General features: G+C 40.5%; 1 protein-coding gene across 5 annotated transcripts in view; it reads left to right on the top strand.

The window, feature by feature from the left end:
* Nucleotides 1–4,083: 4,083 nt before the first annotated feature.
* Nucleotides 4,084–18,406, top strand: part of LOC148014468 (protein serine/threonine kinase) — a 138,692-nt gene continuing 124,369 nt past the window's right edge. For 3 of the 5 annotated variants that reach the window (XR_015688590.1, XM_087666255.1, XM_087666258.1), the window contains exons 1-5: nucleotides 4,084–4,480; nucleotides 11,238–11,272; nucleotides 11,363–11,422; nucleotides 11,682–13,760; nucleotides 13,964–14,291. Coding sequence is in view for 4 of the 5 variants with exons in the window: in XM_087666255.1 (XP_087522381.1) it covers nucleotides 4,316–4,480; nucleotides 11,238–11,272; nucleotides 11,363–11,422; nucleotides 11,682–13,760; nucleotides 13,964–14,291 (2,667 nt within the window). In the remaining variant the exon portion in view is untranslated. Of the gene's footprint in view, nucleotides 4,481–11,237; nucleotides 11,273–11,362; nucleotides 11,423–11,626; nucleotides 13,761–13,963; nucleotides 14,292–18,406 lie in introns of all 5 variants that reach the window. The other 2 variants (XM_087666256.1, XM_087666257.1) reach the window with 2 other exon arrangements.

The raw sequence follows: 18,406 nt of genomic DNA, 5'->3' as shown, positions 1-18,406 counted from the left end.
AACATCCTTGTATACAATGTTTGTGCTCATATCCCCATCCTTTTCACCCAATAGGACTTCCACACCATGCGAAGATTTTACCCTTGAAAATGCAACATACAGCTGACCATGTGTAAATACTGGCGCCTGTAAATAAAGCCCAACGATGGACAAAGTCTGCCCTTGTGACTTGTTGATTGTCATAGCGAATGCCAACCGGATGGGAAACTGTCTCCGTTTCATAGTAAATGGCAATTGTGTAGCATTCGAAATAAAAGTAATCTAAGGAATAAAACTCATTCACCCACATTTGCCCCTGTTATTATCTAAGCATCTATCACTTTCCTATTGAAAGCTCTACATATCAACCGCATACCATTACACATACCCCTTCTTGGGTTTAGGTTTCTAAGAAGAATAATAGGTGCATTTATCTTCAGCAACAATAAATGAGGAGGAAATCCACCTCCAAGGTCCAGTGTATTTAAATACTCAACAGAGTACAAAATGGAGTTGTCGGTCTTTGCAATCAAATTAGCACTATAATACTGCCTGAACTCCCATGGTATCAGTTGTAATGCATGATCATTCAAAGTAGCTACCGCTTTATTCCATGAGGCAAGTATAGCCTGCTCACTAAAATACGATGTGTAGTCACCCACATTGGACACGTCATTGTAGACACTATCAATCAAGGTTTCGATAGACTGCCCTTTTAATACCATGCTAGGTGAAGCACACAACTTATCACAACTTTTGGTAATACCCACTCCATCCCCTATTCCTTGAATCCAACAGATGAACCCATTGTCCACCACACTACCAGTTGTTGACACTCGCATATTCCCAGATAACCTTAGCACCCTTATGTAACGCCACAAATTAGAGTAACACAATGCAACATTAACAATATCATCACGTGTTCCCTTTACCACAACGAGCAAGGCCTGCCTAAAATCCCCTCCAAACAAAACAACTTTTCCACCAAATGGCTTATCACAACTCATAACATCTCTTAGAGTTCTATCAACCGCTTCAAAGCATATTGATGGGTCATAGGAGTGTCATCGCACAAAATAAGGCTCGATTGTCTCAATAACCAAACAAGGTCACTTTGAACAGGAATATTGCAAGTGTATCGATTATTTAATTATACTGGGATTTTAAACCGTGTTGAGTGAGTTGTACGATCACTTGGTAAAAGCAAGGCAGCAATGCCACATGATGCTGTTGCCAGTGCTATACGGCCACCACTGCACACCTTCGCAAGTAAACATTTATATAGGAAAATCTTCCCAAACCCACAAGGACTACCCAAAAAGAATACATCCCCAGTATCTGTGTCAACAACATCCATAACTGCACTAAAGGCAATTCTTTGTCCCTCATTCAACATTCCCTCCATGGATTCAGAAACCCTATGTTGTTCTAATATGTTGTATGCATATTCATCTTGCAAGAGAGGGTTAGCATGCAGTTGTGAGTTTGGTTGATGAGGTTTAGGCAACCCATCAAAATTAGAGAGTCTTCGCCCTACATGATGCAAAAGATCTTGTAGATGTAACAAAGCCATATTAGATGCCTCATGTTGCAGAACACCAAGAGAGATGTGAACATGCTGTAGGTGCATTCTACACATGATATCCTCTACCATTGGCACCAAAAATCTTTCCCATAGATAGCCAGGCCGAGCTGGCTCACAAAAGACCAAAATTGCAACAAACAAAGTATGGAGCTAAGCATCAGTTTGCACAGAGGCAGCTTCTTCTAGGCACACAACATATTCATCATCACTCTCCAACATGCCCCTTGCAATGCAAGCATCCCTAAAGGTATCATAGATCACATTATCAACAGTAAACAAATCTTCAAAAGAAGTACATCCTCGACACTCTATTAAAAGCATCCACAAATAGTAGAGCTCATCCTAAACTTTATCTACTAACTAACTAAACTAAACTAACTAAACTATCTTATAATTTAAAGTAAACTAAAACAAAAAAATAAACTAACCCTAAATAGCTATATGTACTAACTTACTAACTTACTAATCTAATTAACTAACCACAAACAATTAAAACCTACTAACTTACTAAAGTAACTAACTAACCAACTAACTTACTATATCTATCATCAATCATTCATCGATCAATAGTAAACTATCTCACTAAAGTAATCTAAGGTAAGTAACAAAAACAATTAGTAAACCAAAACAATAAAATTAAATGAACCCTAAATAAAATTATCTAATCTAAAGTTAACTAACTAACTAAATTAAACTAACCAATCAATCTAACTAAACTATCCAATAGATAATAAACAAAAATAAACTAATCTAATCTATTAATCAGCAAACTAATCTAAGGCAAGAAACTAATCTAAGGTAATCCTTGATCTAACTATCTCACTAAACCAAAACAACAAAATTAAACCAACATAAAAAGCTTACTACTTTAATTAAAAAATTAGAGTAGTTAACTAACTAACTAAATTAAACTAACTAATCTAATAAGCTAATGTAACTAACTAAACTAACTAACCGTGAATTAAAAAAGCTTACTAAACTAACTTACTATTTAACCAACTAACTTACTATTTAAAGTTAACTCCCAGTTAACCATCTAACTAAACTAATCTGTACTATATCCACAAATAATAAATCAAAATAACATAAGAAAATAACTAACTAACTTACAAACTTACTAAAATAACCATGAACAATTAAACAAAAATAATAATTAAAACTTATTAATTAAGTATCTCATTAAACTATCTTACTAAAGTAATCTAAGATAAGTAACTAAACAATCAATAAACTAGAACAATAAAATTAAACAAATCGTAAATCCAATTAAATAAAGAATTGAAATAACATTAAAAACTACACTAAACTAACTTACCATTCTCTAATCAATTGAAAGTAAACTAAAAAATAATAATTAAACTAACCCTAAACTTTGACTACTAACTAACTAAACTAACTTATAATTTAAAGTAAACTAAAACAAAAAAATAAACCAACCCTAAACAGCTGTATGTACTAACTTACTAACTTACTAATCTAATCAACTAACTACAAACAATTAAAACCTACTAACTCACTAAACCAAAACAACAAAATTAAACCAATCGTAAACTAAACAAACAAACAAACATAAAAAGCTTACTAATCTAAATAAATAAACATGAAAAACACGAGCACACACACACACACACACACACTCTCTCTCTCTCTCTCTCTCTCTCTCTCTCTCTGTGCGGGACTGCGGACTGCCAAACACGCCTAACTGCCGTTGACTGCCAAACACGCTAACCCAATGACTGCTATTGGATATGAGAGAGAGAGAGAGAGAGAGAGAGAGAGAGAGAGAGAGAGAGAGAGAGAGAGAGAGAGAGAGAGAGAGAGAGAGGGAGGACTAACCTGCCAAGTGCATGCTCTTGACCCTTTGCGCACTGCTGATCCTCTTGCCTGCTCTTCTATCCTCCTGTTTTGCTCCTGCCTGCTGCCTGTGAGAGTAAGAGTGAGAGTGAGAGGAGGAGGTGGTGGAAAGAGACCATGTTTCTCTCTGCCCCCAATCATGTGAGCAATTAGTGGCACTTTGGTTTGGTTTGGGAGGTAGGTTCGAGAGCTCCCTGGTGCTTCGACGCCTTCCTGAACCTAGACTATCAGGATTGCAGGGCTGCCAGATTGCCAAACACGCCTAACTGCTATTGACTGCCAAACACGTTGACCCAATAACTACTGGATGTGAGATCTCTCTCTCTCTCTCTCTCTCTCCGCAGGACTGGTGGACTGCCACAGTCTGCTTGTGTTAGACTGTCGGACTGCCGGGACAGTCTGTCTAATTGCCAAACACGCATGACTAACGTTGACCCAATGACTGCCGGATGAGAGAGAGAGAGAGAGAGAGAGAGAGAGAGAGAGAGAGAGAGAGAGAGGATTGACCTGCCTGTTCCTAACCCTGTGCGCACTGCTGATCCTTCTCCCTGTTCTTGTGTCCTCCCGTTTTGCTCTTGCCTGCTGCCCGTGAGAGCGAGAGGAGGAAGTGGTAGAAAAAGACCACGTTTCTCTCTATCCCCAATCATGTGAGAGATAAATGGCCACTTAGGTTTCTCTCTGTCCCCAATCATGTGAGCAATTAATGGCACTTTGATTTGGTTTGGGAGCTAGATTCGGGAGCTCCTGATGCTTGACACCTTCCCGAACCTGTAGTATAGATAGATTATCTTTTCGCGTTAATCTCTTTCGGATTCTCACGAATGACTTTTTGTACTTTCGCGTGAAAAAACATCACATTTCCATGAAGGTGGCCAAAGCTCAGGCCTGAAGCTCCTTATGCAAGAGAAGGGAAGACGGACCCGCGGGAAAGGGCTCATGGGGCAGGCTATCTCCTTTGACGAGCTGCGAGACATGGTGCGAGGGGACTTCTCAGACGACTTGCTGGTCTCGCATGGCCTCTTCCGCTCCCCTTATCCCCGTGGCACCCATGTGATTTGCGAGGTATGGCTGGATTTCCCTTCGGACTAACCCTGGATTTCCCTTCGGACTAACCCCTTCAATAGCTGTGTGACATTGCTTATATTTCCAGCAAGGAAATTGCAGAAATTTAACATCCTATGAGCAAATCAGACTGCAGTTTCTTTTGTCATCAGCATCTGCCAGGAAATAAGGCTTGAGTTCGTTTAGCCTAAGCCTTCAGCATGTGTGACAATCAGGGTACAGCTTGTTTAGCCATCAGCATCTGTGAGGAAATCAGGCTTGAGTTTGTTTAGCGATCAGCATCTGTGAGGACATCAGGCTTGATTTTGTTTAGCCTTAGCCTTCAGCATGAGTGAGGATCAGGCTACGGTTTGTTTAGCCATCAGCATATTTCAAGGAAGGCCTTCAAGTATACTCTGGAACGGCACAATGTTATATTGTTCCATCCAAGTTGTTTACATCTGATTACGTGGGTCACTTGTCCTGACTCCAGGCCTGTATTTGGCTCCCAATCTCTAGTGTGCGGTGCTTGTCCATGGAAGACACACCTCATTGGATTAAAGCACCATGCTGGTGGACTGTGTCTGATATCGCATCACATACGAATATGTCTATCCATACGCTGTCACCCATAATGTTGGTTCATTACATCTTACACAGAAATGTGTCCATTACAGGCCATCCAAAAATTTATACAAATTATCCCATAAGACAAGATTAACTGCAAGATCAAATAATGAACACATTGATTAAAATTTCTGTGTTCAGGAGATAGGTGGCAACAAAACACGTGTGAATAATTGAACTCAATACCTTGCACTGTAGACCAAACAACTACACCTATTATCCAAGGAATGGGTTATCTATAATATACGAAGGTGTTTTCCAGCTGCAAACAATCAACTTGGGCTAGAAATGCAAGAGATCTCTGGCCAAGAGAAAGCAATGGTAAGTCACAACCAACAAATGGAGGTTTGGCTAGCACAAAACTCCTAAATAAGTTTCAAGGTTGGCCAAGCCATCTAAGACCACTTTTTAACCATTAAAACGACTGGCTAGAGCCATTTCGATGTCTATACGGCATAGCTAATCATGTAGCAAGCAATTGGGAAACCTTTGGGAAAGTTTGAGCTCAGTTTGGTGCCTAGTCACCTCTGGATGGGTAGTGTTATCTGTGATCACACACTTCCCCACTAAAATTGCAGGTATCTTGACATGCATATCACCATTTACAATGTCAAAAATCCATTGAACAACTCAATCATGCAAGAATCTACATCATATTTTAACTATTTGAACTCAAGTTGGAAAGCTACAAGCAACTGATCAATCACAAACTCACAATGAACAAATCAAGTTTGGACAAATATATTGTGATTTGGGTCTAACTTTGCAATTTGGTGATGAGAAAATGACTCCATTCATGGTGGGAAATGGACCTTTGAACCTTCCAAAGGAAACATAAGCCTTCCCAAAGAAGTGGGTTGGCTTTGTCTCTGACTATTGAAGGAGTTTGATATGACTATGGAGGAGCCCTCTTCAATAGCACAACTACTGAGTTTGTAGCTCTTCACTTATGTGATCTAGATGACCTGAATTACAGTTTCAGCTGATCTGGGCCGATTAGAGCTGATTCATGCTGAATTGGTCATTGCATGTGGATATACAATAGTAGTTGGAGTCTGGACATGCAATCTTTGCTATGGATGTATTCAGCATTGAAACACATGTTGATACTTGTTAGAGTTTGGTTGGGACAATTTTTTAAGAGCTATGTTTGGAAGTGCATTATGATCAAGGATCTCTAGTTCTTACACTAAAGAGCCCTTGGTTATTGATATGGAAAAATACAAGCAAATCCTCAACCATGTAACCTCTTGGGATACTACACATGGAACCTTATACTCCATCTTGTGAAGAAATGCTCTAAATTATAAAAAGCACAAAACCAACCATACGATAAAGCACAAATTGATGAACACAGAATACAGTTAGGGTTAGGGTTAGGGTTAGGGTTACTCGGAGATAGTGAACACAATGAATAATAAAGTGAATGAATAACGAATATATGATGCTCATGTAGCAAACACACTATGCAATGAATACTGAATCTCAAACTCTTCTATTTCTGGGATCAAGGCAAAAGGTAATGAGCTGTAGAGTGTGTCGTACTTCAAACGGATCCCGAATCATAGCAAAGGCAACCTTCGTGTATCGAACACCAGCAACTGTAGCAAGGAAGGTTGGATCTAATGTAGACGGCAGTGCAAGAGAGAGAAAGACTAAAAACATAGATACCTGAGGAGAGAGAAATTGGGCGACAATTGTTAGGTGCAAATGCAATGTGTGGAGGAGAGAAGATCAAGGTGGTAGCCAAAAGATGTAAATGCAGCTTATGGAGGAGAGAGAAGAGCAGGGCGACAGCTTTAGACTGCTGGCAAGAATACCAGATGCTAAAGTCAGTATTAAATGCAGTAATCAAATTGTAGGCGGCAACTCCAAGGTACTAGGCGATAGTTGGAGATAGGTGGTGAAGGCTGAAATTGGGCGCTAGATGGTAGTAAATTGCTTGGGGAAGCTCTGACTGCGATGTCCCATGCAAATACGGCTCTTGAAATCTACAAAAACAAGATTAAGGGAGAGTGGTGGGTTGCATGGCTATTTATAAAAAGTTTGGGGCACCCAAATTAGAGTTTTGCATGTGGGACATAGTAACTCTCTAGGATCGCGTTTCTTTTTAAAATAAGAAGGTTTTTTCATTAATTAAGCATGTTTTGGGGGTGTTTAAGTCAAGCTAATGCATGTTTAGCTCAACATCCCCTCTCAGGCCCAAAAGTGAGCTGTGAGAAATAAGCCCTTTATGTTTATTTTCTTTTACCCCAAGCCATCCAATCCCAAAGCAGCCAAGGCATTAGGTAAAGGGTGTACATTGGTTCCCTAGTGACCTACCAAGACTATAGAAGCGATCGTTATCTTATCAAGGGAGTCTAAGTGATCACCTTAGAGAGCCTAGGTTTCTCTCAGAGAATCTGGCTTTGATACCATATAAAGAAATACCCAGACACAGAAACACAAATAACAATCGTACGACAAAGCACAAATTGATAAAAGAACACAGTTAGGGTTAGGGTAACTTAGAGACAATGAACACAGTGAATAAATGAAATGATATGACTACTGAATATACGATGCTCATGTAGTAAACACACTATGCAGTGAATGAATACTGAACCTCAAACTCTTGTATCTCAAGAATCAGGGTAGGGTAATGAGCTGGAGAGTGTGTCGTACTCCGAATGGATCCCGAATCCTAGCAAGGCAAACTCCGGATGTCGAACACCAGCAAACACAGCCAAGGAAGGCTGGATCTGATGCAGACAACAGTACAGGAGAGAGAAAGACTAAAAACGTAGGTTGTAGGAGAGAGAACAGCAAACATAGGCAGTGGAGAGAGAAAACAAGGGACACTTGAGACTGCGATGTACTTTGCGAAAGGGGTGTGGGCAATATGCTAAAAATACCTGAAACCTATAAAAACGAGATCTATGACTAATGGAGGGCAATATACTTACTTATAGAAAGTTTGGGCTCTCCCAAGTGGGTTTGTGCTTATGGGACACAAACACTTTTATTAACGCATTTCTTTTAAATAAACAAGGTTACTTCATTAATTAAGCATGTTTTGGAGCTGTTTAAGTGAAGCTAATGCATTTTTTAGCTCAATAAGCTCTTCCTTGTAACAAATTTGAAGCATTTTGCAATGCTTTAGATTTGATCTCCTTCGGTGGATGATCCTTGTATGCAGATCACTTTTCACTCTAGGGGGGTTTGTTGGGTTTGACTCACGCCTATGCTCACAGAGAAGTATCAGTGATCCACAGTAGGACACTGGGGCACTTTTTTGTCATGAGGACATGTATTTTTAAAAACCTCACTTAATATGTGGCTAATTTTTAATCACACGGTTAAGTAAATGTTGCACATGTGAGGTGTAATTGGGGTTAGAGTAAATTTACGAGCTTAGGACCCAAGAAAATCACGGGATGTCAAAGGCAAAAGTTGCTATAAGTTATGATGCACAGGTACTTGGTGCCATCTGGTGTCAATTGTTGGCCTAGATTATTCATTTGGCCATAAGTGTTAGTTGGTGACACTAGAGAGGTGGCGTTTAATGATATCTAACGCTAATCTGATAGTCAAAGATGACGTAGAGACACTCGAGAATGGAAGTTGCTTAGCCAATTTAATCATTGGCTTGTCAGATTATTTTTCAGAGCATGGAAATAATTATTAAATTAATTTTTAGTATTTGAAGGTTGAAAATTAACATTTAATTATGGATAATGCTTACCTAATGCCAATGTGATGGTGGTCAAAGATGGCGCAGAGACATTGGGAAATGGAAGTTGCCAAGCCAATTTAATTATTGGCCAATCTGATTATTTTTCAGGACACCAAAAAAATTATTAGATTAATTTTCAAAATTTAAAGACTGAAAATTATTATTTAATTATGGATAATGCTGGAAAAACCATTTGGGAAGGTTTCCACTTGTCAAAAATGCCCATGCAAGACTTAAAAACGTCTTTAGAGGCTAGAGAGAGGCATTTTTAGTGTATTCAGTCTGCAAGAGAGAGGGAGATGTTGCTGGTCTGATTTGTAGCCATTGGAGGACCTTCTGAGGCAGCCAAGGGCAAGAGAAGACCAATCAACAGCAGGTGACAGCATCTACAGGCTATAGTAAATGACTGATTTTTTTCAGTTCTTTGCATCTACAAGCTGTTGAGATAAGGCAGTAGTAGTAAACGACAGATTTTCTTCAGTTCTTTGCGAAGAAAGTCTGAATTTTCTCTCTCCTCAACATTCTCACTCATCTCCCAGCCTTTCTACAGCCTTGCTCCAAAGATTGCAGCATCGAGATCACTAGAGGTTGAGAAATTTCAGATTTCTCCACTGTAAATCCTAATGTGCAGTAGAAATTAGGATTTAGTAGTAGCCTCGGGAAGCGTGCCAAAAATTGGAAGCTCCAAGACTTGGATTCAACAAGGCTGAAGCTGTTTTTAGCCTATTCAAGTGGAGAGACCAACAAATAATTGAATTTGGGGCATTTTCCATCTCTCTACCTTTGCCTCCTTTTTTCCGAGTGACGATCCTCTTCTTTTTCTCCCTCTTCTATCCTCTTAAATCCACAAGATCCAAGCACTCTTTGCCCACAAACACAAAAACTAGAACCAAGAGCAAAAGCAAAAGTGAAAAACTTCACAATGTGAAAAGCTATAGATTCTCATAGACCCCATGCTTCTCAAATGACTTGCTTATTAAACCCCCTACTTTCTTATCCTTCATGTGAGTAACAAAGACTTAAAAACTCTTATTTTTAGAAATTTTGTTACCTTAGCTTGTTACATTTATATTTACATATGATCTCAAAATATCTATCGTTGTTTATTGTATTAATACAAAGCTTGAGCATTATAAAACAAAGCATCGACTTGTTTACAAGCTGAGAGCAGGAAAAGAGAGAGAAAACCGGTCATTCATCATGGTTGATTAGGTTTATATTGACAAGGCTTTCTTCTTGATCTTGAAATGAAAGAAGAGCTACAAAAAGAGGTTTGTGTAATGAATTTACCGGTTTTCTATTGTGTAAAGTGGCAAGAGAGAAGAGGGAAATTGAGTGATTTGATGATGAAGAAGTGGAGAATGGTCGTGAAGATGGTTGGGATCAACTTTGGGGCTATCTTCAGCTCTTGTACATGAGTTTACAGCAAGAAAAACTGATTTAGAATAAGAGAAAATGAGTTCTTTTTATAGGAAAAAGGAAGACTTAGTGCAAAGAGGGAAAGTGGAGTAGCACAAGATAAATGTCCAGCCGCATATCATGAAGTGTGACAAGAGGTGGAATACTTCGAAGCTTATGTGAGAAGTGTCTTGATAGTGATCTCTTCTTTATGACCTTTCTTTTTCAGTTGAGAATTGTCAAGAATAGAAACAACCAAATCTAGTAAGCATTGTCATAATACAAACTTACTATTATTAGAATGTCCTTTCTATATTTTAGGATTAGCATTTTTAGGCCAATCCGAGGCTCCTAAAATTTAGGGATGGCCGACCACCCCTCTTTCTTTCCCCTCGAGCGGGTGTAGCCATGCGTCCCTCTCAAATGCAAAGTCATAAATTGGAATCTTCATATGAGTTTTCTATGCAAAAACTTATATGAGTTTTTCGAGTAGAGTACAAAAACAATGTTGGAATCCTTATATAAGTTTTCTATGCAAAGATAAGAACATTCTAAACTTTCAGCCTATATATACACATTGTTACAAACTTATCATGATGATTGCCATCTTGTTGATTGTAATTGTCTATTCTAGTAGATCTAGCCCACACTTCAAAGCATTAATCCTGTTTGTGTGCGAGTCTAATCCTTATATACTTCAGTTCTAGTCACGTGTGCCCAATTGGTTCATATAGGTGGAAGTGTGTACTATCTTTCTTCTAACCCACTACGGGGATCCATCATAACTTGTGGCCAGCTCTAATGCACTTTTCTAGATATCTATTAATTACAAAGAAAACAAATTTAATAGATAATTGATTAGAAAGGATACAAATTGTTGTTTGTTATTGTGTGTTTTGACAAAAGATCTAAACGAAAAGATTTGTCAATTTAAGTTGATATTAAGGCATGTATTACACTGAATGCAACCATGCTCTACTGTGGAGTTTCCAAGATAAGCTGCCTGTAAGCTGATGCATGGTCTCATATGCTGTGCAGGTGGACTTGGGAAAGATTTATTCTGCAACAGATCTGTAAGTCACCTGTGCACTAGTGAATATGGGCTTTACAAAGACGGGCTGATGATCAGCTGAGTGCTCACTAAAGTTGGTGTTTTTTTGCAGAAAAGAGACCAGTTCAGAGCTGGTTCTACAGGTTATAAGAGGCTTCAAATTTTCTGAGAGGTACTTTAAACACCTTCAAGCTTCATCTTCTGCTTGATCAGAATATTTATGTGAAAGTAGCAATTGAGATAATTTTTGTTAAGATTCCTTGAATAATATGGACTTGCTGCATTATGTCTTATGTACATTGCTGCATGGTTCACAGACCTAATTGGTGAGGATTACTTGGTATTTGGTTATTCTCATGACTGTCTGTATTTTCAGAAGCAGACTTTGATTTATCCACCGAGACTTAAGCCATGCCATGCCTTTTTTCCAGCTGTGTGCAAGAAGGAGACCAAAATGTTTCACAGTGGAATGGTGACCAAACGATATTGATGAATGCTGAGCTTTGCAGTCTTACTGATGAACCTACTAATCGGATTCAAGAGTTTCAAGGTGAATCTGTCACAGATACATCTATGGAGCATTCAAGGACCTTGATAGCTGCTACTAGTACTTCCAGAATTTCTAGTTCAACTGAACAGATTTTGGAATTGATCAAAATACTAGCTCCTCAGGTCCATGTTCAAAATGTTTCATGTAATGCCATAGTCAGCATGCTGTGTCAATTGCATGTTGGCACTAGGGATGACAGGGTGTCAAGGGGCTTGAAAGATGTCACGAGTGGTGTCGAAAACTCTTCACTCAAAGAAGCCAAAGTTTCTCTCTCTTCATCTGCAAAGGAAAACAAAGCTCATGCAAACATTGTCCCAATGCTTGGAGCCTTAAAGGGTACTGGAGTGCTATATCTTTTCTACCCCCCGACACCATTTACATTGGAGAGCCTTTTACATTTTAGCCCCAAAGCCCTTGATGATGATTGGAACAAACGGTTCCTTGCATACCAGTTGCTTTCAGGTATAGCATTTTGCCATGCACATGGTATTGTTCATGGTGACTTGAAGCCATCAAATATCTTGCTAACAGATAATTTATGGTGTTGGATCACGGGTTTTCATACGTCTTGTTCAGAACCAATGAACTCTGTTTCAACTCTCATGAACTACAGTACATTTGAAAATGGCATGGCAGAAGTTTTGGAGATGGATTTTACTGATTGGCAGACTGCCTTCAGACTGTGGTGGAAAGGGGAGCTCAGTAACTATGACTATCTTCTATTTCTGAACATGCTAGCAGGAAGAAAATGGGGGGATCGCAGATTTCATACAGTAATGCCTTGGGTAATAGACTTCAGTACTAAACCTGATGAAAAATCAGATGCTGGTTGGCGTGATCTTACAAAAAGCAAATGGCGGCTGGCTAAAGGAGATGAGCAACTAGATTTCACATATGCCACTTCAGAGATCCCACATCATGTTTCAGATGAATGCCTATCTGAGTTAGCTGTGTGCATCTATAAGGCTCGCAGGCTTCCTCTCTTTGTGCTGCAGCAGACTGTTCGTTCTGTGTATGAGCCAAATGAGTATCCTGTTTCCTTGCAACGCTTGTATCATTGGACTCCGGATGAGTGCATTCCTGAGTTCTACAGTGATGCTTCAGTTTTCTCTTCAACTCACCCAGGAATGACTGATCTAGCTGTACCTTCGTGGGCTAGAGACTGTGATGACTTTATCAAGTGCCACCGAGCAGCTCTTGAGGGTGAACATGTTTCTAGACATCTACATGAATGGATTGATCTGACATTTGGCTGTAAGTTATCTGGTGAGGATGCAGTCCTTGCTAAGAACGTCACATTGTCAGCATCTAGTCCGTCATTGCCACGCTCACAAGGGCGGCGGCAACTTTTCTTTCTACCCCATCCACAAAGGCAGGGGCCAACCTTGCAATCTAAATATCCAAACAAGGAGGAAAGAGGTCCATGTAACATGGATATACAAGCGAAGCCGGGAGCAAAAGGGTTAAATTTAGACTTTTTAAGTCTCGAGCAAGCTTCTGTGTTCTGTGAAAGTGCAAGATGCTTGTCACCAGTGTATAAATCACCTTATGGTCGTGCCGTGGGATCAGTGCAGCTAAAGGAGAGAGACAATTCTTTGGGACAGCAGTATTTTACTTCCAGTAGTTGGTCCGGTAAAGGATTAGACTTGTCAGAGTTGGATGAGAAGACTGTAGCTGGGCTCATAGAAAGCTTCCAACTTCAAACTGGAGATGGAGTTTACCATGATTTCCTTTTATGGCAGGCTGTAGAGCGGCAGAATAGCACACTTCCTCTGGGTGCTGGTGATGACATATTTGCGTTAGGATGTGTTCTTGCAGAAATGTATTTGTTAAAGCCACTCTTTGATCCAATTACATTAAGAGATTTTAAATTGCATGGGGTTGAACCTGGTTTGCTGCAACAACTTCCTGCACATGTTCAAACCCTTGTGAAGTTCATGCTTAATCGAAAATCTGGAAGGTAGCTTCTAACATTTATGACTTGTTTTTCTGATCCATGCAGGAAATCTTGAATGCGTGTGGCATATTGTTGAAATTTTATGATAATCTTTTTAAGCATCAAAGTTAATGTTTATGTTCTTTCTGAGCTAAGTCCTTCTGGTCCATTTTTGTGCAATAATGTCACTCTCACATGCAATATTTACCTATTAATTTAATTTGCAGAACCATTTCAGCTTCAAGCCTCCTTGAGTCACCTTTCTTCCCCCCAACTGTGCGGGCAGTTCATTCTTTTCTTTCTATCCTTTATTTGTTAGAAGGTACAAGACAGAGACTTAAACTTGTTGCAAAAGTAGCAAATGAAGGGGCTTTTTCTCTGATGGGAACTCAGGCTGCCAAGAAATGCATCTCTTTCTGTCTCTCACCATTTGTCTTGCCTTATGACAATATTCTGGTGGATGAGTTTATTGCATTGCTCAGGGCATCTCTTACAGCCTTAAAGCCTCATGATGTGAAGGTTTTACTGTTACCAGTCATACAAAAGGTGCTGCAGGTACTCATCAAACTACTGCCTAGACCTTTATTGATTGAGTTTGCTGTATTATAATATTGATTTATTCACCACATCAAATAGTCATTCTTTGGCTTTAGCCTGAGGATTAGATGAAAGAAACAGCAGTTGCCATTCGATGCTTGAAATTTTAATGTGAGAATCTACATTGGCACTTGGGGATTATGTAGTCATTTTTGTTGGGTGAAGGTGTCTTTGATGGCATATTATACAAACATCTTCCAAGTGGTTCTTCCTGCATGCCCATTGGTTAAGGCCACTAACTTTGGAGGAAGGTGCATGATGGGGTTTAGCAGAAAGACATTGTCCTCTGGGGTGTAGCAGAAGAATAACTGGGGGGTTTTTAAGAAATTTTGTGGATTAGTAGGTCTAGCTAGATTGCATGTTAACGTGTGTGCTAGACAAAGCTGACAGGATCTGGGCAGCTTTTTTAGAAGGTTAACTTTATGTGAAGGGGAGCCTATGATAGGCAAGGTGATGTAAAACTGGCCTTAGTATATTTAATCTGCAAAAACATAATTAGACACCTCTCATATATTCTAGGAGGGCCTGCCCATGGAGGTGACTTACACAAATAAAAACTTCATGTCCAGTAGGAACAAAATCATGCGAGTCCTTGGGTTTTCATGTACTAAAACCAGGGGCCTGCTGCTATCACCATCGCTGGTCCCTCACTGGCAGCTCATCATCAGCCCTTTCTTTGTCCTCCCATGTCAGCCCCTCACTGCCTGCATGCCACCAGCATCCCTTCTGCCTTCCTTCTCCAACCCTCCTGTCACCCTCCAGCCTGCCTCCTTTCTCTCATGCTGCATGCCAGTTCACATCTTGAGCCCCACCTTATCTTTCCTGTCTGCTCCTCAGCCTGCTTTCAACCCCTCAGCCAGCAAGAGACACCTGTCCCCGTCTTTTCGTTTTTTTCCTGCCTTTTCTGTCATATCTTCCAGCCTATCTTTCTTGCTATTCTGCTCCTCTTCCTGCTTCCAGCCTCTTCTCGTCCTTCCATCCTTTGTGCGATGCCACAGCTGAATTTACAGGTTTTGCTGCTTATTCATAAATCCTTCTGAGTCTTGGGGTGAACCTTTGCTGGCATCCACAGCCAACCATTCGCAGGAGACAGCTTCACCTAGCTCTAGTGACATGGTAGAACTTGTACAATGGGGGAATTATTCGCTGCCCAGGGAGAGTCTCTTGACTTGCCCTACTGAATCCAGCACAGCAAGCTGAAGCCTTAGCAGCCGCAGAAGACTCCAGTGCAGCTTCCACTTGCATATTGGTTGATACCGTCCTTGTGTGAAATTGTCTCCTAAAATGAAGCTTCTTATCAGGGACAAAGTCTCCTATTTGAGGAGTCCTCTTTAGCGTGCAAGGTGGTTGGACAATCTCACCCTCTTAGTCCTTAGATAACTCAGATATACATTGTAGGCTCCTCTAGTTGGCTGTTCTGCTAGATTCCTTTCAGTTTAAACCCCAGAAAAGGTGAGTGTTCAGAGTTATACTACGCCAGCTCCCAACATGTGCAGGAGGTCCTTAGACAGAGTTCACTTGGTAAGTGGACTGAGGGCAGGGACTTCCGATCTTGAAGATGGTGTCGCATTGAAACTTGTTACCCAATAACAGAGATGTATGTAATGTTTCAAACATGTTTCTTTCATACGAAACCCATTTCTTATTCAACCATCGCAAAACAAAAAAGGCTTCAAACCCCCAAAAGCTTGTTTCCCAATAACAGAAATGTACTTAATGTTTCAAATATGTTTCTTTCATACAAAAACCATTTCTTATTCAACCATGGCAACACATCAAAGGCTTCAAACTGTTAGAGATATGGTCATCTGGTCATCCCCTGGACAAGCGTGTGTTCATGCATTCGAGCACAGTTTGTCAGAGGTTGTGTGCTGAGTGCCACGTGGCAGCGCACGACATTTTTGCACGCGCAGTAGCAGTCGGACAGGTCATGTCAGCAGTCGCATTTACTGCAGACCAGATCACAGTGATGAATCACGATGTTGCAGTTTTTGCCTTTTTCAGCAGGCTTTTATGCAGTCGGTCAAATCTGGCACAGGTCGGCCAGATTTGGCAGGCTGACTGGCTGCTATTTTGGCTGGCCCATATTTATTGCCATAAATAGCAGATGTTCAGCAAACATTCATATACTTCTGATTGCAGATTACGGGCTGAAACCGTGCAGAGATCGTGCTGACTGTTGCAGACTTTGAGGTGTACAATAGAGTGACATCATCGAGGTGGAGATTTGCAGACATACGCACTGCACCTGTTTACATATCTATATTCCTTATTCAGCATTCTTCACATTGCAGGTCTGTGTTCTTCTGTTTGTTTCTCTTCCCCCCCCGCCCGCCCTTCTATGTTCACTCTATCTCTCAGTCTTGGTCATACGCTCCCGCACCACTGCACTTTGACATGGTATCAGAGCAACGCAAAGATTGATTGTTGTGGGTAGACCTGAAGAGGAGTTTTCAGCACGACACAAGGTTGCATTTTCAACATTTGAGGGCAAGTGGGAGAGCTGTGTTAGAAGTGGATGCAGTAATGGAAGCATGGAAAACTGCTGAGCACAAGAGACAAAGGAAAGAGAAACACTACAAAAGAAAAGAACACTGCACAAGGAACTCAGAAGCAAAGAGATACTCGGGAAATGGAATCCATATACCAGATGTGAGATAGTATAGAACCAATGTGAGTCACTAGCACCTAATCCTCTCCCTCTACTAAAACCAGTTAGGTGATGAATGATCAATGAATGTGGAGAAGAAGCTTGAATAAATAGGCAAAAATAATGCCATAAATCATGTCAGGTCAGCTAGCATTTAATGCTGGTAGGCCAGCAATAAATGCTAAAATGACCATCATAAAAAGGCAGGAAAAATGCCTAAATAATCAAGATAATATTTTGATGCCCTAGCTGACTGAATCACATGCACAGACTTAGCCATGAACTGACATATTTGCTAGCACCCTCTCTCAGATCATGGGTGATCTGATACAATACAATACACAATGATAATGTCCCATCATAGTATATACAACAAGGACCGCCAGAGTAGAACCATGGATACTCAAGTAGCAAGTATGCAAGCCACCACCAAGGTGCCTCAGAGAAAACTTGAGGTCGATGTCGATTGTACCAGTACCCAAAAATAGAGAAGAAGCATAGCAGCTCTCAGTGTTGTCAACAATGTCTCGTAGGAGCATACAAGACCATCCGGTTAAAAATGCCTTTGAACATATGTGACCATGGATTCCCCGCCTTTGGCAAGCAGACCACCAAAGTGCCCCCTCATGTAAGCTTAGATTAGGAGCCAATCCCGCTCTTTGTCAAATAACCAGCTTATCATGAACTTGGATGTCAATCCTAGCTCTAGTAGCTTATCATGAACTTGGATGTCAATCCTAGCTCTAGTATTTGAACTTGCAAACTTTGATCAATGTGTTAGGGAAACCCCTCGTGGGAACTTGTGCACCTGTACACTTGTATAAATGAGGTTCACCTACCCTATGTCACCACCTGCTCACACTCCCTCTCTGGCACTGGAGAGTTGTGAGGGATGACCTTATCACCTGTACTAGCAACTTGGAAGAAAGGCACCTACAGCCATTGCCGGGGCCACATAAATGGAGCCTAAACATGGACTTGGAGAAGAGGAAGACTTCTGCTTCTACTATATGGCACTCTCTTTGAAACAAGAACATTTGAAGTACCAAGAGATAGCATCCTCAGAGAAACTTGAAGCTGAACACAACAAGGCTCCAACATAACACTAGTAGATGAGTAAAGAATATTTGCATGCTGACCATGAGGAGGAGATGTCGAAGGAGCCATGATGGGGGAGATATAGAGCAGATGAAGAAAGGGAAGGGATCCTAAGAGAGAAAAGTAATCCAAAAATGTAGACCCACACAGATTGCATGAGTTCCAAGCAGTAAAGTGTCAGAGTGCAGCGATGCGGGAGCGTAGGACAAAGACTGAGAGAGAGTGAACATAGAGAGAAGAGAGAGAGAGAGGAGACAGTGAAACACAGAAAATATGCAGTGTAGTATGTTGTATAGGAGCGAGAAATATGCACGGTTGTAGAGAA

This window comes from Lygodium microphyllum, chromosome 25 (assembly GCF_053477565.2).
Source record: "Lygodium microphyllum isolate KBCC chromosome 25, Lygodium_microphyllum_v1.1.10, whole genome shotgun sequence".
NCBI lineage: Eukaryota > Viridiplantae > Streptophyta > Polypodiopsida > Schizaeales > Lygodiaceae > Lygodium > Lygodium microphyllum.
Note: the sequence above shows the minus strand (reverse complement) of the source record. Positions and strands in the feature narration are given on the sequence as shown.